At 39.7% G+C, this 26,378-nt stretch overlaps 1 protein-coding gene across 1 annotated transcript in view; it reads right to left on the reverse strand.

Moving 5' to 3' along the window:
* LOC104490003 (netrin-G1-like) overlaps nucleotides 1–21,051 on the reverse strand; it is a gene marked incomplete at both ends in the record, with an annotated part of 59,134 nt that extends 38,083 nt beyond the window's left edge. The window contains 2 exons of the mRNA XM_010132228.1: nucleotides 10,745–10,771; nucleotides 20,874–21,051. Coding sequence (XP_010130530.1) covers nucleotides 10,745–10,771; nucleotides 20,874–21,051 — 205 coding nt within the window. The remainder of the gene's footprint in view (nucleotides 1–10,744; nucleotides 10,772–20,873) is intronic.
* Nucleotides 21,052–26,378: the final 5,327 nt, after the last annotated feature.

Raw genomic sequence — 26,378 nt, forward strand, 5'->3', positions numbered from 1 at the left:
TTGAAATGTGAAGTACAGCTGAATACAACTTCAGATAACAAAGAGTTTTACTTCTATTAATCATCTTAAAAAGTTGTTCTGTCTCCTTCAGCGCTAGTCACCATACCACTGTCTGCGTCATTTTTTGTGTGGCACTCAAACTGTAGCAAACCCCGAGTCTGCCCTGCTGAGAACTTGCTTGTGTTGTGGATGGCATGCAAGAGGAGGCCTCTCGGCTCATTTGGGAAAACAAAGTGGAAACAAACATTAAAAATGGGTTTGATGTAGACAACGACAACTTTTCTCACTCAAAAATCTCAAAATTTACTCAAAATACAGACTGTGATATCTGAACAAATCCAACATTATCTAGGGCTTTCTGTATATCAGTACTTATAATCTGGGCATCTTCTTGTCCATACTTTTTGCACATTCTGAGTGTTGGAGGACTCCCTTTCCAGGTATGGTTTGTTTTACGGTTATTTTCTGACATAGGACCAGAAGAAAGAGGAGTTGGATTATCATTTTGCAATAGTGTGAGATTCCTTGAAAGCAATTTCAGTAACTTTAGACCACTTGGAATTTCACAGCATCCTACCTTGGTTTGGTTTAGAAACCTCAAGGGAAGAAATATTCGGCCATATCCTATCAAACTTTGGAGGATCTGCATGCATCAGGAAAAATCAGGTTTTGTTATTTACGTCTGTGATATTGTTCTAAACAGGCAAGCATACGGACAGACACACAGATAACAAACATCCATCACTGGACTAGTCTAGGTTGCACTTGAACACTACATGACTCCACAGTGAACAAGAAAACAAGCAATTGATGATTCCCAAAACACCAAATGGACATAGAATACTGTGTGTAACAATTTATCTTCTGTGGTTTTAAATATAATTTTTCATGATGAGAAGATATCCTAGACCAATATATATGGTTCTAACACCCGGAACAAAACAGGAGCATATTCTGCTCTGCAGAGACAAAATGACAGTATCAGATAAATAGGGATTTCTTACCAAACCCACACATCTTACCGAAACATCCTGTTTTAGGGCCTTTTGAGTGAATTGTATTACTGTTATTAGAAGAAATATATTTACCAGCAGAACGAGCCTTTTCTTTTGCTCTCGCACTTCCGCGTGTTGTATTTATTTCCTATCACTTCTGCTGATATATCTTGATTTTTTTTTTTTTTTTGGTAAAAACATTGAATGTCTTAATTTCTTAAAAGCCCTGCATAATGTGTTACATGATGCATTCTGTTCCTCAGAGAAGGAATTAGCTGTGTCTCTTTAGAGCTCCACCTTCTTTGGTCAACGTTTTTTGAGGCTGGGGTAGAGGGGACTGATAACCTTTAGCAGAATGGTGCTGGGTGTTGGAGCTGGGAGTAGGTGAAGGGGATGGCACTGTGGGGGGAAGAAAGAAAACTTCTCTTTGGAGCCTGATGTGGGAAATGGTATTTATATGCTCCTTATTTTCCTACTATAATCTTTTCTCTGATTACATCTGCCTAGCTTTGAACCTTAGATTTGGGTTATATTTTTATCATCTTCTCTGAGTACCATAGTGGCTGTATCTTTTCTGAGCTGAACAGAATTTTCCTTATTGGTTCCATCAGCCTACACAGTGGTGATATTAGCGGGGAGAGAGCTATTTCTCCATTTCTGCCTAGGAGAAATTCAGCTGGGTGGTGAGCAGACTGCAGTTGTCCCAACCTGGTCAGCATTAAGGGCCTCGGCTTACAGGTCTTTTTGACAAAGGTGTGTTTCACTGCTATATCCGTCTTTGTTGAAGACGTGCAGGGAACCTACGATAAAAAGACTGGGGCTTCAAATATGTGATGTGAAAGGAGGACATCCCGCAGTACTTTCTGACCTGCTTGTCATGGGTGAAGAGAAATTGGCTGGGTGGGGTCTGGCTGTCCCAAAAGTTCTCCGAGAGAACAAGTCCCTCCCTCAGAGAACAATTCAAGGAAAGGATGACGACCTGCACAGTGCCGTTTACTCTTAGGTCGTCTTCTGCAATGGAATCAGACAAGCTGCGATACGGTCACATTGTTACAGCGTATTCTTGCATCTTTGTGCTTTTTTGTTATCAATCAAGGAAACAGAGGAAAGAAAGTACTAAGCGAGTTTGGTAGATTCTCAAGCAGCGCATGTATTGATTAAAAATAACCTGCCCCCACTGGTCAGATCCACCAATTCACACACATAGGAAGTGCGAACACAGTAGTCCAAGCGTACGACTCTGCAGTACTTCTGGGGTACTGCCATACTTGCTCAGGTGCCACGACAACCCTAGTCCACTGAAAGACTCTAATTCCCTGCTCCTGAGACCACCTTCCTCCTCCTCCTGAAACACTGACTGTCTGGTTATAGTAAAGAAGTTTCATGCACACACAGACAGATTACCTGCACAGTTAATTCACTGTTAAAATGTTGGTAGATTTAGGAACACTTAGGCTTGCCCTAAAGATTTAAAAGTGACTGGTCATTAGAGAGTATAAATGAAAATCAGTAGGTGAAAAAGGACTTATTGACTACACTGTCCTGCTGTCCCCTGAGCCTTTTTCTCTTTTAGCCATCGTGCAGCATCCCGGTTGCTGCAGAAAACTAGTAACGTTTCAGACTGGAGCTTCCAATATTCTGCTTGTGTTGTTGAATACTGCGTGGCACACCTACTACAAAACCTCACAGCCTAATGGTATTTAATCGAAACAGCCTAGGTATTACCAGAAATAAAAGTAATGGCATCAAAGCTTTGTAATGCCTTAGAACTAACCCTCTGGAGTATCTATATCATTTAAAAAACTGTAAGCCCTACATAGGAAATCAGATGTTTTATATAATTTGATTCATATAATCAGTAATATTTCCTATATATAATCTTAATCTGAAGATGATTTCCCCAAGTAATCTATTGTCTTGTCGAAATACAATCATTACTTGTATGACAGAAGAATCATTAGATTTCACATGAATCCTATAAATGCTGTAGAACTGTGCTCCTTTTAGCCAACTTACTTTAAACGGAGGTTGTGACTTACTGCAAAATAATTAAAAATTCCCTGACCCTTTAAATGAGATTATATCGAGCTGAGTTTCTTCACAGGCACCCAAACAACAAAGAGCATGTTTAAAATGCCTGAAAATCACCAATTAAGTATTATTACTAGTGATTATTGCTAGTTATTAGTGGTAATTGTAACCATCTTAGAAGGGATTTCTGGAGGTCATTTGTTTCCAGCCTTTGCTCATAGCAGGGTCGACTTCAAAGCCAGATAAGGCTGTTCAGGGTCATATCCAGCTGAGACCAGCTGCCGTCTTCAGTGTCTCTGGGCTGCTCGGTAATGTGGTTAATGCTCCCGGAGACTTAATGCTTCTATTACGTGCCTTTTTTTTTTTTTTTTAATCTTTGGTAAAGAGAATATTATTTTTCTTATATCCTTATTCATAAAATGTATCATCACCCAGATTACATGTTTCTTGATAAAGGCCTTTGTATATTTGAAATTTTCCGGCTTCTTTATTGTTTTGTTCGTTTGTTTGTTTTAACGGAGATGTGTTTAAATGCTTTATCTAAAAAGGTATGTGAGATGTCCAAGGCAAAGAATGTTGACTGTCATTCCCACAAATATATTGGAGCAGATGAGTCTTCCTTTGAACAGGCACTGGGAAGGTTCATTAACAGGTAGTTGTTCTTTTCTAGCAACTTGTGAAAGTATTTCTAGTCCTCTGTGATTACCACTAAGGGTTTTATTTATAGAGAAGCTGACGAGATAAACCAATGTCTTCCAGAACAGTTCCATGTACGGACACTGTATTCTGTAACTGAAGTAATTTTTAGCCAGAATAATTAATGAATTTTGGTGCAGGTATTCTATAAGATATGCTATGTAAATCTACAGTAATATATTCTATGACAGCCAACCTGGGCAATCAAGGCTAGAGAAATGTAAAAAAAAAAAAAAAGGTTTCTAAAAGTATGTTTTAGTGTTATTATTTAAAAGTGAACCTACTGTAGACACCTTTAAGAGTACAGGTATATGAGTGATATGACGGAGCAGAAAATCAGATACGAAACTTTAAATTCACATTGGAAATTTCTGCGTTTTTAGTTACTATTGTTCCAAAGCCAATTATATGCAGAAAATCGCTGTTGGAAAAAAAAAATCTTACTTTCATGAAGTAAGAAGCACCTGATTGCATTCCCAATCCTTTGTTTGGATATACAGTTTCAGAATTACCTATGATACTAAACTAAGAAAATCTGTCTCAAACACTGCCTGGAAGTGCAGCCTGCACCATGGGCTAGAGCAGGGCTTCAGACTGGGAAACAGTGGAAATCAGCAGGCAGTTTCAGCCCGATTCCGAGCAGGCAGCTGCACAGGAGAAAAACCTGCCGTGATGTTGGCAGAAATTAATCAGCACTTTGTTCGTTTCTTACTCTAACCAAGTACTGAGCTGGCAGTAAAATTAAAATATATTCCACTAAGAGAGGTTCTCCTTCCTCGGGGTTGAAAAGCATGGGTGACGGAGCATACGAAGACTATGCTGCTGCCCGGGCACCTGCGCTCCTCGGCAGACTAGTGTATTTCCATCTCCTAAACAGCTTCTGCTGACCCAGTCCACAAACAACATGTTTGCTGAAAATTCCTACTAATTAATTCAGAAGTCTTAAATAATGCTCACTCTAATGGCAGACAGGGAGCACTTGTGCTGACAACTATCATCACGTTTAATCTATAATATCAATAAGGAACCTTAGTGAGAGACTCTGATAAGATGTCTCTTAACTTTCCTTCAAATTCTATTTAAAATACACAAAAAAGCATTTTAAAAAGTTAACGTAAGCTTAACGCTTCTAGTAGAAATCCACGTCTCTACTCATAGAAAACTGCCCTTGCCAGTGCCTGTTTAAACCATGAGTAGTTGAGAGTAAATGTCTACTCTAAAACAGATATCTGCAGAGCACAGTAGAACTGTATGTATGACAGTGATTTTAGGTGTTAATATAGGTGAAAAAATTAGGAATAATAAAAAATAACGCCCACTGAAATCAATGGCAGATTTAGTAACTCTGGGAACAACTGGGTGTGTTTATATCAATCATATTCCATCACGTGCAAAGATCAGACTACCATTGTTACAGCATTTCTGTCTCTGTAGGTCTGCTTAAAGTCGTGATGACCTACCTCACATAAAATCTGCCTTTCGGCACTTTCGTAACGAAGCAAAATCTAACTCATCAAAAGAGAGGAAACGCTGAAAGTTTTTTTTAAAAAATCACCCCTTTATTTTATTAAGTTTAAAAAAATACTTGGCCCATGTTAGGCAATCTCTTTTGGAGCAATGTAGGAAGTTTCATACCTGTTCCTTTGAAGAAAGGAGAATTCTGCATAAATGTGTAGATGTGGTTGTTTTATGGCAGCTCTTCAGCCATAACAGCTTTTATAACTGTTGGAAGAATTTAAATGCAATTAGTCCTTTATGTGGCCACATGTTGTCTTAGAGTAAAAGAACGTGATCTTTTTAGAGGCTTCAAAAAAAAAAAAAAAAAAAAAAAAAAAACCCCAACAAAAAACCCCCCCCAAACCTGAAAAACTCCAGTGATCCAGCTTTGGAAAGGTCTAGATAAAAATCAGGAAAAAAACCCCACTGATGTTAACATATGTTGGCTAATTCTTAAACTAATGAGCTCTGACAGTGTATTCTTCAATTGTAAATATTTCCACTAAGATATCTGCAAAACTGCACAATGAATTCAACTGGTTTTGCAAGGATATGTTTAGGTACTTTCTCATAACAAAAAAAGTAAATTATTCTGTTGATAGTTTGCAGGGATTGTTCCCTTTTAATTTGATTGGTTCTGCTTTTTCCTACAAAGGTGCTGAAATTGGCTGGTTGACTACGATTATTGCACAGTATTTCACAACGGATGAAGAATAGCGAATCAAGATCTTTTTTAAAAAATGAGAATGTTGATTTGGAAACCTCATTCCTCCCTTATACTCTATGAAATAAACTGATTACATGTCTAAGGGACAGAAAGAAAAAGGAGAGGGGAAAATACTGAAGTACGTTTTTCCCCAGCAATTTCTCCCCCAGCTTTATAGATGATAAGATTTTAAAATATCTTTGTGGAACGTGCCTGCTCTCTATAAACATCCTGGAGTAACTGCAGCTAAACCTGCGTATCGCACGTGCGGTGTGTTTTGCATGGGTACCACGGTGCATCCCGAAATGGTGAGATCTTGTTTCCTATAGGGTCCTATCACTTCGTTGTTTTTTAATGGTTAAAACAAAGGTAACTATGAACTACAGAATTTCCTGTAAATTATAGCAGATCAAAAAAGCACGGAAAAGACTCTTTGATGGGTATACTGTTTTTACCTGCCCCAAGATGATGAAGGTAAACTGGGATGAAGAGTGAGAGAGAGCACTAAACTGTCAGTGGCCACGTCTACTAACTAGACTGGTGTGAGAATGGCTCTTCTTATCTGTTAAAATTGGTGGATCTGGCAAAGAAGAAAAAAGACCAAAAAACCCAACCCAAACCTGAAACAAAGGCTCTTCCAAATCCCACCCCTAAACCCTCCCTGGAACAGCGTTGGTAGCTTCTGACCCTGCACTAGAAACCCCTCCCCAAAGAGCTGCTTTCTGCTCAGGGCCGGGGTGAGTGCAGGTGCTCTGCTTACTGAACTTCAGGGGTGAAATCCTAGTTACACAGAAGAAAACTGGCTTTGCCATGAGTCCTACTAGGTAAACAAGCTGCTCAGAATGTCTTTTTTTTTTTTTGGGGAATGTTAAATTTCTTTCAGGTCCACTGTTCAAATAAGGGTATTACACCACATCGGTTATCAGTATTCCTTTCAGCTCAGTAATGGTTTAATATAATGGACAATTTAATTGTTAAACTGAAAAATTCCGAGTGCTTCAAAGTATTAAATGATGGAAGGCAAATACTGTTAGTGGCTTGATATTATAATCAGTTAGTCCGATAAGGTGATTGGCTTAGACTAGGAGCCTGATCAACAGTGTTATTTATTAAAGAGTCAGATTTGGATAAAATTGAATTGAAACAAGAACGTTGTGCTAGTATGTCCAAAATAATATACATAATCTGGAGATAATTTTTAAATATCCTAAGGAGATAAACATCTTAACGGTCTCTCAACAGTACAGCTCTTTCTGCAAAACTTGACCTCAAATAATAATAGAGAAGTAATGTACAACTAGTTATGCATGTTTATACCCTACTGACACATGAGCGTTGTGTATATCCTCCTGTCCTGTGCTTGCCGTTGTAATGGCTTTGGTCTCATGATGGTAAATTTACTGAGAGAACTTCTCAGTTTCTGCAAGGGGGAAAATCAGGGCCAAAATACTATGTTTGCTACAAACAAGAAGAAAAAATCCACTGGTACTCACTTTCACAATCCTTTAAGATATGTATTTACACATTAAAATTTCATAAGATATATGTAAAACAAAGAAAGCGGCACTCATCCTGACACTATTTTAGTTCCAGAAAAATATCTACTAGATCTTTCAAGGTTAAGAAAACAATAAAATTAAAGGGTGCCCATTCAGACTTCTTTTTTTTACTTTCGTGTCTTGCATTCGTTATCATAAAAAAAAAGTTCTCTTAATTTGAAATTGGCTATAAAGAAGAACAACAACATAGAGAACAAAGCAGAAAATACCATTTGATTATCGTGACGGCATCTTGCACTTGGGTGCATGGTCTGTCTCTAAACCCTGACTCATCTGCCACCAGCAGGCTTTAAGGTGATAATCACCCACACAGAGCTATTTGCACATCATGTCTATCCTATCTGGTATCTAATTATACCCTTTATAACAAACTCTTTAGCATAATTAGTGGAGTTATGCTTTACAGGAAAAAAAAGACAGAAGCTGTAGTTGAGAAGGTTCAACTTTTTGAAGGCATACATGTACAGATTAGTAACTGGTATTTGGTCACAATAATGAACATTTTGATGCATTCGTTTATGTAAAATTATACAATCATTATTTTAGCAAGTAAAATAATAATGTAGTTTTCAGAATGCTGTAGGTTAGCATTGCTTAAAGTTATGAAATGGTTTTGGGACTCATTAATTGCTAACGCTTTCACCAGTATTTTTCTACACATGGCTGAAAAATGCTGAAAGGGCCAACACTGGAACCAAGAATGCTGGAAATGACCAGAGAACCTATTATTGAACTGATCGATAGACAACAGCAGGGACAAATGATCTTAATGGGAAAGCTCTGAATTTTTTTTTCCTTCTAGATGATCAGAAAGGATGTTTACTTAATGACCGCTCTTTCTTTATGTTCAAATTTATAATGATGAGCTGCTTTAATACAAGATCCTTAGAGGTAAAAAAGGAAAACAGAATGATACATATATGCGCACACAGGTAAATGTACTTTATTTTTCTTTGCTTGCTTTCATCGCAGTCTTAGTGTCAAATGAACTTTGCTTGCAGTGACATCTTTGTATGCTGGCCGTTTAGTCTTCCTAACTCCCTGCCCCAAGCCCATCCTCCTTCTATACTAGCAAGAAGGTGGAGCACACAAGAGGCAATCCCGCCGCCCCGCCCCGCACCAGGTTTGTGTTTGCTGCCGGGCAAAATAAAACCCAAACCGTAACATCCTGAGGGCAACTTCCTGTCCCCAGATGGGAAAAAACTTTGCTGATATCAACACAAACATTGTATTAGCACAGACAAAAGAAGAAATAAAGCAGAATCGATTAAAGCAGCCACAACTAATTAATCTTGTTTGGGTTTATGTGTTAATTGTACTTCTGTTAAATTCTCTTAGAGACCAGGATAAATTTACGGGTTCCATCCGTGTTTAACAATAATTCTGCTATTGCTGTCTTACAGGAGAGATGTTCAGAACATTGTGCAAGTAGAGCTGTTTTCCCCCTGAGCTATTTAAGAAAAAACACGAAAAAACCAAGCAGAGTATTGATATTTACTTGTGCTCATGAAGAGATGCTCATGCTTCATCCTTTCCAGGTAGGCAGAGAAATTTGTTGAAGTCTACCATATATTTTTACAAGACATTTACAACAGATTAAAGACAAAGCATAGACTTGCAGAAACTCTTGTATTTGCTAGGAATGTTAAACTGAATTTTCTCCATTTTTAACAGATAAACTGTACTAACCACCCCAGTGTAAAATACAAAGAGGTCAACAATGCATCCTTTCAGGTCACCATTGTTTAAACGGTATTTGAGTTTCCCTATTAAGTTTTCAAAAGGCCAACATCTGCTGATGCTCAGAGATGGTAGATGTGGTGACAAAGGCTGTATGGAATGTGAAGTGAAAACACAAGCATATAGTCCATGCAACACGTACTAAGAAACTAGAGCACAACCAAGCTCCAAAGAGCTACTTTCCCATTCATCCCATTTCTGCTACTGATGGCAGGAATATTCCTGAGAACAGTGAATAAACTTCTCTTGCATTTAGTTGATTTTTTTTTGTTATATAGGTATAAAGACAAGGTTTTGAAAACAGCGTATCACTATGCATTTGCAGTCATGCAAATGTCAAAGGAGGTACTAGAGCAGGAAAATAACGTTATTATGACTGAAGGTTTTCATTTGCACGTTTCACTATTTAAAGCTGCAAAACATACACCATGGCGTTCAGCTGTTAAGCTGCTCTCATTTGCAAGGAGGATAGTTTTGATGGCATTTAACTTGCTGCCTAGAGCTTAACAAATCAGCACCACTCATGAGCTTAAGTAAACTGAGCTCATTTATAAATTGACAGACCTGATGCTGCATCAGAGGAAGTCAGACAGTTTTACCCAAATTATTAGAAGCTTTTCAGTTGCATATCAGCTATGGCAAATTGCATTTTGCTACCGTGATATTTTATCGTTGTGATAATCCTGAATCATAGAAGTTATGTCTAAAGCCTCTGTAAAGCTGAGGCTGTAGGGAATATTCTTTCAGTCAATGCAGCAGGGTCCCATTTCTACCTCCCCACTCTATTTGTAATCAGCTAACCTGCCGTGAATGCCTGCGCTTCTCTGCTATGGAACTCAGCTGAGATTCACAGCTGAGCTACTGTGCACTTTGTCCCGTTAAGTGTTTTATTTAATTAACCATCTATTTCTTTGATATAGTCGTTCTTTACCTAACACTATCATGGTTTTGTTATAGTTTAAGTTGTACTATTTCGGTGCTTTAACTGTATACAGGAAAGGAGGTTTCTGTGAAGGAACAAAATTCTGTTTATTTTCTGGAGTAAAGCCCCATTCAAAGGCTGCAGGAGTAAATGCAAAATTCCAGCAGATACACTGCGTTTTGTTCAGCTGCTTCATAAAAATGAAAGCTCTTCTATTTGCTCTTCAAATTTACACATATGCACATCACAATTAATGGTCCTATTCTCCGCTGGTATTAGTGAACTCATCTCAAAAAAGATGCTCAACCAATCTTTTCTGTGAAACAAGTGTCTTAATTCTCTGAATAACACTTAGTTTTATAGCACACAGTTTTCATCTGCTGATCAGAAGTGATCAGATCTGCAGCTGAAGGTAGATGGGTTGTCAGGGGTGACATTCTCTCTGACCACATAATATGGTTACACGTTAATGCAACAGAGGAAGGCTAATATAGAGCACATTTTCAGAGAAACATTATCTGCAACAGAAAGGGATGTTGGGAAATTAGATCCAAGGAGCCGAATGACAATGCAAAACAATACTGGTTTTATTACTTACTACCAATACTGGAAATACTGGGTATGCCTGCAGAGAAAGAAAACACAAAAAAGTATAGTTAGCTGTTTGCTGTAGTTGGCTGAGCGATTACATCTAAGATTCCAAAAGCAATTTTCTGTTAATTTTCAGAATATTGTATCAATAACACAGTTAAACCCAAGCAACCACCAGCAGGTACCCAGCCCTTTATAAATGCAGAGTCTTCGCATTTTGCAGTCCGAGGCTGCAGGGACCACTACAGTGTATTGACAGATGGGTATTTCTGGGACCGACACCAGCTCCCTGAACTTCATGAATTTGCTCAGTACAGCCTTGTATTGCAACTAACCAGCCATTAGCTTTAATGCTCTAGATAAAAATATCAGTCACGCATGTATGATGCAGATCTAGGAGAATAATTTAACCAAGAGATAGATGCATTGCTAACTGCTTTGGCCAGTTGCTTAAATCAGTTGATACCTTCTGTTGCATTAACTGTATATGGCTGTTTTTTTCTCTTTTACCTGACGGTTATCTAAATGAAGCTATGGAAAAGAAACGTAATTGAGCGAAACAATCTAATGTATTAGGCTGGTCATATTGACTAAGCTTATCATTGATTTTTTCTGTTTTCTTCCCCCCTGCTTTCATTTCAATTCCTAAGCTGAATTAATGCAAGGGAACCATTCCAGAGGCAGATGAGATTTACCAGAAGAGGTAAGCCTGCTGAGGAGCAAAACTCCTTTGCTGGATTAGCAATGTGAGATCTCACATTGCATGATGCAGTCCCAACATGCAGCTTGTTGTCAGGTCTGCCTTGAAAGGTGCTTAGCACAAAAATATGGACGTGAAATCTTTCTTGAAATGCCACTTTTTTCTATATTAAATGGCATTGCTAATGGCACTGTTGCTAGTCTCTTGGTTTTAAGTCACAAATTGCAGGCTGGCATTTAAATCCTGGATATCTGCATCCTTTCAGTTAAATACAGTTTGCTGTTGGTAAGTTTTATTGGCTTTTGATGGCATGCAGAAACCTATCTCTTTCTCCATTAAGCATCTGCTATACTTCTTTCAACATCTATCTTGAAGTTCTGCCTTGCTCAGAGATGGTATGGACCTTATTCTGCAATTAGGCAAACCGCGGCGAAGGGGTCTTGGGGATAAATGACATTCACTGTAAGCAAGATATTGTAGAGTCAAGCTGGGAACATTTCTAACTTGTGGCACGGTTAAGACAATGCTGAAGGAATGGCATTTGCAGAATGGCAACCAGAAACAGATATTTTGTGTTTCACCACGCCAGCCCTGGGGCACACGTCAGAATTGCAGCTCTCTGGTTTCATATCTTATGGAAGCTGTGGTCTGGCAGAGCATCAGGCACCGCGCTGGAGGCAGCACCGAGCCACATACTCAGAAGTTGTCTGCCAACTTAATTATTTCTACTTCTGCTGAGATTAATAGGTATTTTCCAAAATTTGAGAATCATGACTTACTTATTGAAAGCTTAATTATATTACTAGATATTAATAACATTAATAAAACTATCATCATAATAGAACAATGCTGCTATAGTTCTAAAAGTATCAAAATGGGGTTTTTAGTTAGTTAATGTAAGAGACCGTCTATCCCTTTGTTTTAAATGTCAAAAAGGCAATCGATTTAAAAATAATTTCCCCCGAAGTTTCAATAGCGGCTTGTTTACATTTTTGCAAGTCATTGTCACTGTTTTAAATTAGTAGGATCCATTTTCCCTTATACCCTGATGGAACCTTCACAAACATTAGATAAAATACAGATACTGTGTTCTCACGCTCACACTTCCACTGTGAAATGGTATTTGTGTTTCCTTTGGGTATACTCCCCCGCCTCAAACCTCTCTCTCTCCTACACGCACATACAAATATCCTTTCCTTTCTCTATTGAACAGATTGTAGCAAGAGGAGAGCTTTTCCTGCAAGTTTGCTCTCCTCATTTTACTGTGTTGCAAAAATTTCAATGAATTTATAGTGATAAATGCTTCCCAGGCAGAGAATAATGAAAACGAGATGCCTGCTAGCCTGAAGGGCTCCGTATTGACCTTGTGAAGTTGTATTCAGGTTCTGCTTGAAAAGTTCTTCTGCTATTTCTGTACAGAGTTTCTAGGTTGGTGTGATCTTCTGTAACCAGCTTGCTTTTTCTAATACCAGGTATCCCTGTGTGTGGTGGCTGGCCTCGATAGTGCACTACTTTATGCCCTTCCTGCTAGAGAGTGAGAATGGCACTTCTAAGTTTGTCTGGAAAAGTGCTGGTTATGTAGGGCCAGGAAGGAGGGTCTATTAACACTCTGAAAACCGCGCATATGATGGGAAAATTATTCTTAGTACAAGTGTTTTTGTGAGATCTGGAGTTACATATTGAGGCTAGCTCTTGAATTCAGCTGAGCTGTATTTGGAGCAAGTCCTTAGGTAACAAGGCACAGGAGGTGTGATCCTGCCTCTCCCCCTCTGTCAGTGTGGAGGCACATGGGGGCCCAACCACATGGCTCCTCCTGCGGCGGCACCACCACCGGGGACACCAACAGGCTACGGGGAGTCATCCCGCCAGTGCCAGCCCTTTTGGACGGAAACGGGTATTTTATGGGATGTAGATCATTTCCTGTCAGCCTTCTATTGAAACCTGCGAGTACTTTGCAGCAGAGGAATGATGTGAACAGGCTGGAGAGATAAAGGATCGGTCCCATTACTTCCCTTGATGCACAACTCTATTCAGCCAGATGTAAAGGGCAAGTCAAACCAAGTGATTGCATTTACGTATATTCCGTTGTTAAACCAAAGGAGTGTTCAGTCCAAATTACCTTCTGGTTGAAATCACTGGGATGATTACTAGTGGTAATAGTTTTATAGTGAGTGAGAGAACAGCAGGTTAAACTTGCAAAGGGGTAGCTACTGCCCCCCGAATGGCGAACACTGCAGAAGAAAGTCTCTAATACTATTTTTTACTTGACTTGGGGGTGGTGGTTTGGTATATTACATGTTCACTGAAAGTGCATCTAAATATACATGCACTACTTGAGAGAAAAAAAATCTGGTCTTTTCCTTTCGTACAGTCTTCTGCATCTGCCCCGTAATTTTCTCATTCCCTCTCTTCCCAGAAATGGGTTGTTTTAGCTGTTAGCTACCATGGAGCTGACTATTGAGAATGGAGAACAAAGCAAATCAGATGCTAGCAAAGGAAGCAAGTTTTTGATTTCTTACGTAGCCAGTGTCAGTGTGAAATCCATAACACAAAGGAAGACATATCAGGCTTTCATCGAGAAGGGCCGTACTGCTGCTTCCAGTCTCAGGGCAGGTCGTACCCTGCCACCCCTCTTACCAGTTCCACTGTCAATGCCCATGCGTGCTTCCTGCCCGCTGCACAAGTAATGCAGCCACCCTCCATCTCTTCCTGAGCAAGGAGTACGTGTGGGATGAAGGAATTACTCTGTCAGTTTGGTCTTGTTCACCATCTTTCCCACGGGCTTCTCTGCCTCCTCTCCATCACAAGTTGAACGTGCACCCACTGCATGACAGGGAGCCAGGGACAGGCTCCTGCTCACAGCTCACTCTCATTCAGGGAGCGCGTCACTAAGAGCTCAGTGAATTATCCAGGCGAGGTGAATGCAGCCCAGAGACTGAGAAAGAAGACTGCCTCGTATGAAGGCATGGCAGGTTACGATCGTCAATAATGCAGTGCGAGTTCGGATTTGTATTAATTGCTGATCAAAGCTGTGTGAGAGCTTTTCTGACAAAAGAGATGGCCTTGTAATTGCACTCTACACCACACACATTTTTAACTCTTAAACAAGAACAAAATTAATGCCACATCTGATCTTTTGCTAGAATATTTGTGCTGCAGCATGACAGCACTCCCTGCAGTGTGTATTTTTTCCCTTTGCAACTCCTCCTCTGAGGCATGATTGCAATATCAGATTCTCAACATCAATTTCAGAAGTTCTGGATTCTCTAGTAATTTAAAGCCCTGAGAAGCCGGAGAAACCTAGCATCTTGTAACCCCTCAAAGGGAGCGATCGTTATGATCACAAAAGTAAACTTTTCACGTATTGCCAAACCTGTATTCAGCCAAAGGACCATACACAGTGAAAGACACAATTCTTAGGAAATTTCACGTGTTTTATTGCAAGAGCCCTAGAACTCCTGCTACTGTTAATTTTGCAGCTGCTTGCTCTGTAAAGATTGAAAATATTTTAATTCCCAGAAAAAGAACTGCTTATGTGAAGTCTGTTATCCTCCACATCTGTTTCCCCAAGTAATATTGCCACAAATAAATGGGACAGAGAAAATATTTAGTTATTGTTTCATTGGGTAACACCTTTTAAAACTTGAACTTTTTCTCATGATGTTTTAGTGTCTCCAATACAGTCTTGAAAACTCTTTCTAGGAAAGTAAGATCCCAGTGGGATCAAAGGATTTTTTTTGAAGTAATCGTAACTTATTGACAGAATATTAGATCTCTGAAACATCAGAAAGTGCAAAACTCAGAACATTTTTAGAACTCTGAGTATCTTATAACAGACGCTTTGCCTTCCCATACTGCTCCTTAAGGACTAGAACGCTCTCTCATTGCTTCTTTCCACTGTATATGGCAAAAATAGTTGTTTCAAACCAGTGATGCATGGAAGCAATTCATTTCCCAGCAACAGATGCCATCATAACCAGCAGGGTCACGCAAGAGGGTGAAGTGCTGAAGAATACATTTGCAAGTCCCATTTCAAAAAAATGGAGCACATGTTATTTATAGTGCATTGTTTTTTAGGTATGTAGCTGCAGTGTTCTGCTGGCTATTGCACTGGGTAACTAGTTGGAGGGAATTTAGTTTATCATTCGCAGGTTTTCCTGACACTTCTATGTTCCTGAGTGCTCTTGATATGTAAGAGTTTTGCCACCCGCTTCCAAGTTTCCCATCCTGACACAGCTTTAGTGTGACATCTTCCCGTGGCTTTACATCTTCTGTAAGCTTCAGGAGCCAAAATTAATATGTAACATAAAACAGGTACAAGAAGCTTTGCTGTTTTGTAACTTATTATTGCATTCCTTTTTCATGAGAGATGTTACCAACTTCATTGAGAAGCAACGTTTTAGATCTTAAGCACAAGTGTCCCATTCCTTCAAACTGAGATCGTGTGGGTTTACCTCCTCTACCTCAGTCATGAAGTAGGCACTGGAAATCTCCTTCCAGTTTTTTTGCAGAACAGGGCCCTTAGAAAATGGGACACTATCTACTGTGAGTGTGCCTTGACAGGACAGCAGGACGTGTGACCTTTTCAGTTACAGAGATCCACGCTACTTGGATTCCTGAACAGAAAGCCTGCCATTGCACAACCTCTTGGCCAACTTAATTTACCCTGTCCTTCAAGATGGCGTGGTGTCAGCAAATATTCATGGAGAAAACTACAAACACAGATGAGGGTAACCAGTACAATACTTCCAGTGCTGTATTTTTTGCCAGAAAGTGTTTCTGTGGCAGCTGTGCTGCAGTGATGCCTCATGAGTCTTTTCCCATTCAGGAAGGATTAAGGCTATGCTGCTGAGACTGCGGCCGTGCTATCAGAGGGGGACCCACTGCAGGAGAAATTCGGTAAACTGATTGAGACTACCTGCCTAACTGTTGACTGAAAAGAAGCACCAAAGTCCCCCACGTCCCAGGCAATCCTTTGTTTCCTGTTGAACTAGGTATGAGGAAAGTCATGTAATAGCTGGGAGGTGGTTTTCACCAAGTGTGGAGCACTTCTGTCGTTGGTTGTGGAGGGACTGGGAAAAAAATGAGCAGGTTTTGATGGATGGCAGCCTAGCACAGTCTTAGACAGCTCTGTCTGATGGAGCAAAGAACGTAAGTGCCAAAGATGATCTAAACAACAGGAGGAAGAAAAGGGCTAGTGCTGTCAGACACATACGACTGCTGAGGAAAAAGCTATCCTGTAATACCAAGTGTAGAGAAATTCAATAAGTTCACTTTAAGTGTCAAAACATATTGTGGAACAAACTATCCATAGAATGTGGCAGCACAAGGGAATAAATGTAATCACAAAATAGTCACTAAGATAGAGTGAAAATATAAAATAAATGCTATGCGGGAGACAAATGTGGAAATACTGTTAGTGCCAGTAAACAACTGAGTACTCGGTGTCGTTCCCCAGCAAAGCACGGAAAAAACATTTTGTGTTCTCCTGAAAAACTCATGTTGACTTAAAATGAGAAGGATACAGAAAGCAGATTTATATCAAGGTTTGGGCTATGACTGAGTATAATCTAGAATTGTCTTTTATTTAATGAGCTGTAGCTTGAAAAGGTATAATAAAGTCCTATTGGCCACAAAAAAAAAAAAAAAAGAAAAAGCAGAAGCGTAACAGTGGAAACAACAGAAATTCCAGTTGGGAAAGATTTGGAAAAGGATTTCTTGTTAGGCTTCTTGTTGAATCTGAACAAATTTCCCATATTCAGAGAATCACAAGAAGAACGATCTTTTTATTTTGTGAAAAGAATTTAAACAATTTCAAATTTAAAATATTTCGGTTTTAGATGGAAAAGATAGACTGAAAATTGGAGGAAGGACGAGTATTGTAAATAATTGCAATTAATCTCCGTGTTATTGGATTATACAAGGTGTCCCCAGGGAATTGAATTAATATATCAAGGGAATTTCAGAGTCAAACCAGATAAGTTAATTCTATCAACGTGTTCCAGCAACTACTTACAGGATTCCCTAGACTAGGGAGAGTATAATGCTAGGGCTGCATCACCGACTATGCGATGGGGATGGCGACATAAAAACAACAGGGTAAGTGAAATTACATTGACTGTGCAGAGGGTTTACGCAATAAATATGCTCCAACACATGTGGCATTAAATCAGGAAGTGACAAAAAGAAATCAAGTTTTCACATACCATAAATGATTGCTGCTTTTACCAACTAATTAAACATGAAGAGAAGCTGATTTAGTTCTGAGTAGTACACAGGACCCAATTCAAGAAGCAGTTATCAGAGAACCACTTCTGGACTGAAAGTCAACATACTGGTTGAGAAGGATAAAAAAAAATCCACTTCAGTAATATTGAACTTTCCGAGAGTAAGCAGACAAAAATGAACAAGTTAGTTAAAAGAAAAGTGAAAAGAACAGCTAAAAAGATTTAATGCAAACAGCATGATGCAGGCTAGAAATAAAGTGTAGAGATGCAGAATAATCACATATAACCTAGAAATTAAAAAAAGAAAAAAGTAAAAATGAACTATCTTATAAACAAAAAAGCTCCCACACTCAATCCAAATCAGTCAAATACAGAAGATTTTGGAAAGGAAACTTTCAAAAGTGTAAGTCATCTCAATGAAGATAGGGGAAAAAAAAGCATAAAATCTGCCAGGTTAAATATAAACGACAGTATTTTGGGAATCAGCTTGCTACAGATATAAAAATTAATAAACCTTTTTTCTTCAGATATCCACACTAGAAGCAGAAGGCCTCTTAGAGAGATGATTGGCTAGATAGGCAATCAAGCTACAAAAGTAATGACCACTAAGTTAATTGTTTCCGCTGATGGTCACAACAAAGAAGGCTAGAGAGATTCTCATCGTTGAAGGAAGTTTCTCAATGTCTGTCATCAAAGTGGTTTAGAAGTCGTAACTAATACTGAACAGTAACAACCGCTGTAAGGTGATGTTCACCCCAAAAGTGTTTCGAAGGAACTCAAATATGACATTTCTGAACTAACTACTGTAACAAGTAATCTGTCATTTATGTTGGTCTTGATGCCAGAAGAAATTTTGTAACTGTGGCACAATCTTTAAAAAGCTCTCAAGGGCTGATCCCTGTAATAACAACATATGAAGCAGACACATTTTCATGCCATTGTAAAAGATCCATGTGTTTCTCATGTCTTGAATATCACATGTCAAATAAAAATATGACGTCATAGAACCAGAAGAGAGCAAGAAAGCACAGATGACGTGTCGAGTCTCTATAATCATAAATGGTTCAATGGATGTAAGTATGGATGCCTTATTCTCTGTTTCTTCCTATCTAAGGAAATACAGGCTTAACTATAGGAAAAAACTTAAAGCAAACAAAAGGAAATACCTTTCACTTATTGTGTCATTAAGATGTGAAATGCACTGGCATAAGATGTCACTGAGATGAAGCTTATGACAGCTGGGTCCTTCTCTCTGCTCAGCAGCTAGCAACCACTGCGCGTATGAATGCGGGTCCAGCTCTGAAAGCCGGTCCATTGCTGGTGACTGTGAAGGCAAAGAAGAAATCCTTCATACTTCTTCCTGTTCGCCATGAATTCCTGCTACTGCTCACCACTGAAGTCAGGATTTGAGGGTAAGTGGAGCATTTGTCAGCATAAACAAGGTTTCGTTTTCGTGATGCCATCATAATAATAGTGATAATAATAAAACCCAGAAAAGACTGCCTACTATTTGCAAAATATTTTGATTTTTGATGCAACTGCCCTTTTGATGGAATTCAATAATGTCAGAAGTTGTTCTAACGAGCTCTAGGCATCCTTTCGGTGGGCACTAATGCCCCTGTTCCCTCTGGTGTGTGCTCAGCTGATGGCAGAAGATGTAACTGACTCAGCAAGCTGCATTTGGAAAGATCCCCATTTTCATGTTCAGATGTACCTTATCACTAGTTTAGATGATTGCTGGGGTAGTAACTACATTATATATGTATTAAAAATGTATATATATGCATACATATGAATGTATGGATGTGTGTGTGTATGAAATATGTAAGTGAACCCATCCTGGTAAATCTCACCATTTTTTCCGAGCATGGCTTTAAAGAATTAATTCTGTGAGCCACAACCACTTTTTGTTACATATGAAAAAGTGAATACTCTTACAAAATGCTTTCCCCCTCCTTTTTGGAAGTTCATTTTTTTCTGCTCAGTAGGAATTTTATCATAATTTCATGCCCCCACACTTCATGGTTTGTTACTTGGTCTGTTACTCTCACATTTAACTTGATAAGGTTCTGCTTCCTATGATATTCATTTTGAGTTTTGATTCTTCACAGCTGCTGCTTTGAAGTCTTAGATAACATTCTGAGCACTGCACATTGCTCCTGGTTTTAAACTTTTCATTCAACTACAGTACAGAGCTCTGTTTCTCCCAAATAACTTTTCAGTAAATTGTTATATTCTAAAATGAATGTTTTGCTTTTAATCAGGGCAAAACTGTGGACTTTTTCCTTAAAAGAAGTTAGTAATTTCTGTCAAAAGGTTTGGTGATTTATCCTCATCTTCTTCAATCCTTTCTTCAAAGGAATTTAAGTCTGTTACTCAGTTCAGGAGGATTCTGTGTATCTCTCACATGCATGAAAGGAAGAATTGATGCTCATACTTGTCTTCGTGCCTTCTCTTTCAGCATCCTGTTCTTTTCGACCCAGTCCTGTCCAGGACCAGAAATACAGCTGTCGATAACTTCCTCTGGAGATAGATAAGAAATTGCGCTGGAATAGTGAGTATGTGTGTGGCTGAATGGCTATCAGCTGGAAACAAGCAAATAGCGAAACGCGGTGTTTGCCCTGGCTTTCCCTCCTCAACCCTTACACAGTGACCTGAAAGAGCGCATGTGAATTCGGACTGCAGGCCAACACCAGGCAGAAACTTCTTTACCAGCTTTTAGATCTTTAGTTATTAATTGGAAAAATTTGGTCTGAGATCTTTTTAAACTTTCTTAAATGGACAAAAAATGAGCAAGGACCTTATCTCACATTGTTGAGCTGAGAGTGTTTGAGGTAAAAAGGATGCAGGAATGGAGACCTGAGGGTGCCAGGGAGGGAGCATACTGCCGGTAATTCCCCTGAACTGGTTTCTCTCCTCTGTGTGTGCTTTTTACGCGAAGGGTCCCAATTTGTTCACTCCTGAGCCCTTTCTGTGCAGTGTCCAGGGGTTTGTCAAACATGCAGTTCTCGTGCAAGTTATTTACAACCATGTGGGAGCAGAGATGATATATACTTACAATTAACACCTACAGTTTGACACCTTGTCCAATAATACGCACTGGGTCATAAAGACATGACAAACTTTCGCCAGCGTTAACCTTCCTTCAGAGTGACGATACAGGGCAGAATTCTAATAATGAAATATCCTTATTATGCAGAACTACTTACAGATATTAGCAGTGCCCTTAGGTATAGGCAGATAAGAACCAGGGCTCCACGGTCGGCCCTGGTAATTCTTCTTGCATTTTCCACAGTCTGGGCCAGTTGTGTTATGCTCACATTCGCAAAGCAGTCTTTTGTTTTCTTCTTTACAGCCAGTAGCATGAAGGTTGCACTTACACCTATTTTTAAGAGGCAAAAATAAAAAAATAGTGGGATATTATTTAGAGGTGAGTTTAACTTCAGATAAACTCTTACTAAAGCATATCCTATGGCAACCCCTTTCTTTCTGTGTTGTGCCTGTATTATTGTTTTAGCACCCTTTGCAAGACTTCAGTCAAAGAGCATGTTGTAATACCCTCAGCTTACACAGGTCTAAAAGCAGTAATTTCACCAAGACTCCAAGATGCTGAATCTTTTCTTGCTTTCACTAACGCAGCTCCACTGAGATCAACTAAATTATTCATAATTTTCACTACAGACAGGTCTACAATCTTGCAAAAATTCAAGAGTTACTCACTAGTCCCAGGAACAAAACAAGTCCTGTGCTTAGGTCCTTAGAGAATCTGGCCCAAATTAAGATCCAAATTAGGCCCTTGGAGTCTGAGAAAAGAGACTTCAATTAAATATCCACTGCAATGCCACACTTATGAGAAAGGAAGCTCACTGTAATGGTGTTTTGCCATTCTTGTCCAGCAAGTACTGTCTTGCTCACATAGGACTTTTTTTTTTTTCCCCTGATTGAATTTTATTTAGTTTAAGTAGCTGAAGGTCAGAGAAAATATTTTGATAAGCACATTTACTTTTTCACAGGAAAGAACACCTATTCGAACCGTGTGACAAAATCCTTAGACAAACCAGATTCTGCATTTAGTTTTGGAACAATTGTATTTTCCTTAAATTCCCCTCCGTCCCTGAGACTACGACACTTACCAAACAGGAAGCTAGTTCCGTAAACAGTAAGATATTGTCACCTTTGCCACCCCTTTCCAATAGATGTCAAAACTGGCTAAAATCTGTTTCTGTTTGGGGCTGGAGAAAACTAGTATTTAGTGACCCTCTCTGTTTGTTTTCCTAATGAGTGTACATCTTGTGATTTAAAGGATCCTCGTGTGGGCATTTGTCACCTGTTCCATACGGTGACCAATAATTAGAGCAAAACAACACATGGAACAGCCAAGTGCAAATTAACAGCTGTCAAGCTGACTTCTATTTGGAAGGAATATGACCTGAAGCAACTGGCCACATACATATATATCCCCAGGGTAAACCAAGCTTGCAGTTGTCATAAGCGGCTGCTGGAGAAAACGCACAAGAATCTGTAATACAGCAGGTGGTGGAGCATTCTCCTCAATGCTAGGAATGAGGCAGATGAAACTGCTGTTATTTTTATATAATTTCCAAAATACTGACTGCCACTGCAGAATGGAAGGTGCCTGTCTGGGTGTCAGCGGATGAGATGTGCCTATTCAGGCAGACGTTTAAGAGTTTGGTAAATGGCACTGCTATCAAGAAAAGTGACTGTCCACAGGAACATGAAAATGGAAGAGTCCCTCACAGGAGAGATACACAATAATGACAAGACCAAAAATAGAGAGAGTAAAGGTGAGAGGAGTAACAGAGACTCTGGAGACACTAGAATAAATGAGAGGAATCAACTGGATTTCTTTCAGTCTGAGATTTCTGTTTTACTGGAGGGACTCGTCAGCATCAGAGACAGCAAACTGCTCTGGGCAGGAAGAAGAAGCCAGCTGATTGTGAGGAAAAGCTGTAGCTCCTCGGGCTCTGGGAGGGTGCTGCAGACTGGTAGGGGAACTGAGGTAGGGGAAAATAAATGTAGCTGGATCTGCTAATTGGTGTAAATGTGCACAGCTCTTTTACTAAGCGCTTGGAAGTAAAGAATGGCCGTGTAAGAAAACCCTGCGCAAACTCTTAGATGCTGTAATTGTCGTATGTTCCTGAAGAGAGAGACTGACCCTTCCTGAATTTGCCTGGCAAGGTCAAATGTCTTGGGTGAACTCTGGCCTTCTCCATCTCACTCTCGTGCTTCTCTCCAGTCCTGTCCCACGCATCTTCATATATGTACAAAACATATGCATTTATTTATATGTATGGATGTATACGTGCATACACAATTCCCATAAATTCTCATGCATGTTGATTTCCTTTTATTTCCCACATTCACCAAGTCCACTGTGATCCCCCTCTTCATAGGTTTTCTCCTCCTTTTCCAGATTTCCCAGGCAAGAGAGCACGGATAGCATGCAATAGCTCTGCCGTCTGTTCTGGTGCCCAGCTTTTGATAGCTGCAGAGGAAGCGCTTTTCAGGCCGGAGCTGTGACATCACGCCATGGCAGCTGTGCTGTGGGCCACCTGGCAGGGACCACGCGGTACAGCAATGGGCAGGGTTTCTGCAGAAGGCATCTTCTGCAATTTTAGCCACCACACTCCAACAAACAAAGGAAAACTACAGGATTTAGAGATCTATGTTTGTACCAAATACAGGCAGGTTTTCACAAAACCAGCAAAATGCATTTTCTTGTAGAAGTAGTTGGGGACCTTCTGTCAAATTTTAAAACCCTATTAACTGAGATTTAAAACAATCAGCCCTCATATGGGCATTCAGAGCAAACACACACCAAACAGATGATGTAGGGGCATCTTAACCACTTAGCTTCCTAACTGGAGGAATTGCTAAACGGCTCTTCCTGCCCTAAACTGATAGAATAACCACAGATTGATTCAGTCAGTGCCTCTCTGGAAATTAACTTATTTGCATGTTTCATACATATTTCTGAAAGCATTCCTAGCAGAATCCCCCCAGATTGCCTTAAAAGAAAATTCCAAGTAATACCATGCGTAAGAGAAAGGAGAGCAAATTTCTACTCCCTCCAAATAAAAAAATCAAGCAGCAGCCAACCAAAAAAACCCCCAAAATAAAAACAAGACACCCAAACCATGCCCCCCCAACAACCAAAAACCCCAAAAAAACCCCCCAAACCTCAAACCCAACAAAGAAGCAAGAGGGAGAGAGCTGTTGCCTTCTAGGAGCATGATTTAAAGTGAGTGAGAGAAAACAACAAACTTGACCACTGAAAAAAAAAAAAAAAAAAAAAAAAAAAAAAAAAAAAAAAAGGACGGATCTAAAATCTTTGCGGGCAGAGAATAGACACTCAAACCCTAACATTAACAACTGAGCAAAAAAAGAGCTGACTATGCTGAATAAATCTATAATCCTAAAAATCCCTCAGAATAATTCAAACTTGGCTGTGTACCATTTCCAAGGAGAAGAAAGTACATAACAAACGTGGCCACTGTGGTTTTCTGCAAGACTAGCTAAAGAGCAAAGATCAAGGTAAAATAAAACATTTTGATTAAAAATGTCAAATGTAGAATTATGAGAGCTATTTAGAGTGAGTGCATATAGAAATGTTAAAAAAACAAAACACAAACCACAAACCGTCAGACGATGGCAAAAAACATTACCTTTGCCTCTTAGTGTATAGGCAACATAAAAGTCGGGCTTGGATTATGATCGTTAGTGTTACACAAGTATGAAAAAAATCTGTAGGCTAATGAAATCCGACAATGTTGAACCGGAGTTTTCACTGGTGTCAGTAACCAATGAAACGTAGGGAGTAAAAGAGCAGAAGCACAAGCAGGAAGGAGCCATTCAGAGGACTGAACCACAAACCTTCTGATTCTCATCTCAGTTGTACCAATTTTTTGCTGAGGTAACTTCACAGATCTCAGAGCGATTAATCGCAATTTCCACAGCAAATCAGGGACGCAGCTGAATACTGAATGAGTGTAAAATGCGGACAGTGCTAAAACTTGAGGAGAACAAAAAGCATCTGTGGAAATCAAACTGAACATAAGTTGGAAGGTGCCGTGTCTGGGGAAAAAACAAGCCAATACCAAATTCAGTGCTGCATGTGGAGAGACATTTTACTGGAAAAGGGAAACAATATTTTGTATATTTCTGGGTTTTTTAGGAAGGCTACACTAGGAATTGTGCAATCTGTCCCAGGGACACCGTCAGAGTGTATGGATGGACAATCTCAGAGACTTCTGCAAAGATAAGAAATGCCTGTTGTGCTCGAGGGACAGACATCTCGGGATGACTGAAAGAGGTAAATGTATGTAGCCAGGCTGAGATACGACTAGAATACAATAAAAAGCTACTTCTATTTGAGGGATAAGCAGTAAGGAAAATGTAAACATTTAAAGTTACAGAAAGAAGACTAGGTAAAAGTACCGTCTAGATGGACCGCAAGAGAACACGTATACTGGACTGTGAGCAGCGGGAAAACAAAGCAGCAGAGCCTGGACCTTAGACATTTCAGGTAACGGTGAATCAGCTGAGCACCACCGCTCTGGTAGCTGCCTTGCGCTCCTGTCAGGTCCCTGTCAGCATGTGGACATCAGCTTTCTATGGAAGACTGCACAAGTTCAGAGCCCTTCATCTGTCTCGTCTCATTTTAAAGGAAGATTACCTTTCCTTTCTGGTCCAGAGGTATGGAAATATTTCGTTGTCTTATATGAATATCCATAATGATAAATTATTACTAGGTACCACTTGTAATTTGTTTAAACACTTGCTATGAAAGGTTGTCCCTAGCTGTTAATGCTTTAAATCTGAGATAGTTACAAAAGGATTAATTAGGTTTATATACAAAGCACATTAAACACAAATTTTTTTACAGCCCTTGTAGATGCTTCCATTAGAAGAATGTGGCCACTTTGGCTGCATGTATAAGAATGGAGAAGTTCTGAAAGCCTATAAAACTGCTTCCACATCCTCTGTACTGGGCTCCAGATGACAATATTTCATGCATATTTCTTGAAATCCAAAGAGAAAAGTCGAAGTGCTTTACAAGGTATTACGTGCACATGTCCAGAAATGCAGTTACCAGGTAGCAGTGGGTGTTGCAGCTCCTTGGCTCGTCAGGCAGTGGGTTTGCACGTGTACGGAGAAGGGATGATTGAGGAAGATGTGATATGTACAGTAGGTTTGAGAACACAGGTTAAGGTATGGTAGAAGTAAGAGGGTGTATGCTGCAGCCTTCGCATTGCATTGGCAAACAGCCCAAGGGCCAAATGCCATGTAAGGGTAAAGCAAATGTTAAGGGCAAATTGCAGTTCTGAAGGGCAGCGTATGCTCACACAGCTGGCATTGTGGAGGTCTAATGCTTTCTATGTCTTTACAAAGAATGTCTGAAGCCCATGATTATAAATAACAACTCCATGAGCAATTAGGTTACGTACAGGGAGATGCCAGCCTTGACACAGCTTCCTACCTGGAGGGAACAGTTGTCTGCCTGCTCTATCTGGTGACATTTTTTCCAGCCTTTTTTGTTGTTTGTTGTGGGATCAGCTCTGTCAGTGCTGAGGTTGTGGAAGTGAACGCTATGTCCCCACACCGATTGTCTGCATTTGGAAACTTCCATCCTGATGTTTCCACCGCTCAGCTGATATCCATCTTTCCAGATCAACCTGAGAGGACTCTTCCTG

Source organism: Buceros rhinoceros, unplaced genomic scaffold (genome assembly GCF_000710305.1).
Source record: "Buceros rhinoceros silvestris isolate BGI_N320 unplaced genomic scaffold, ASM71030v1 scaffold36672, whole genome shotgun sequence".
Lineage (NCBI taxonomy): Eukaryota > Metazoa > Chordata > Aves > Bucerotiformes > Bucerotidae > Buceros > Buceros rhinoceros.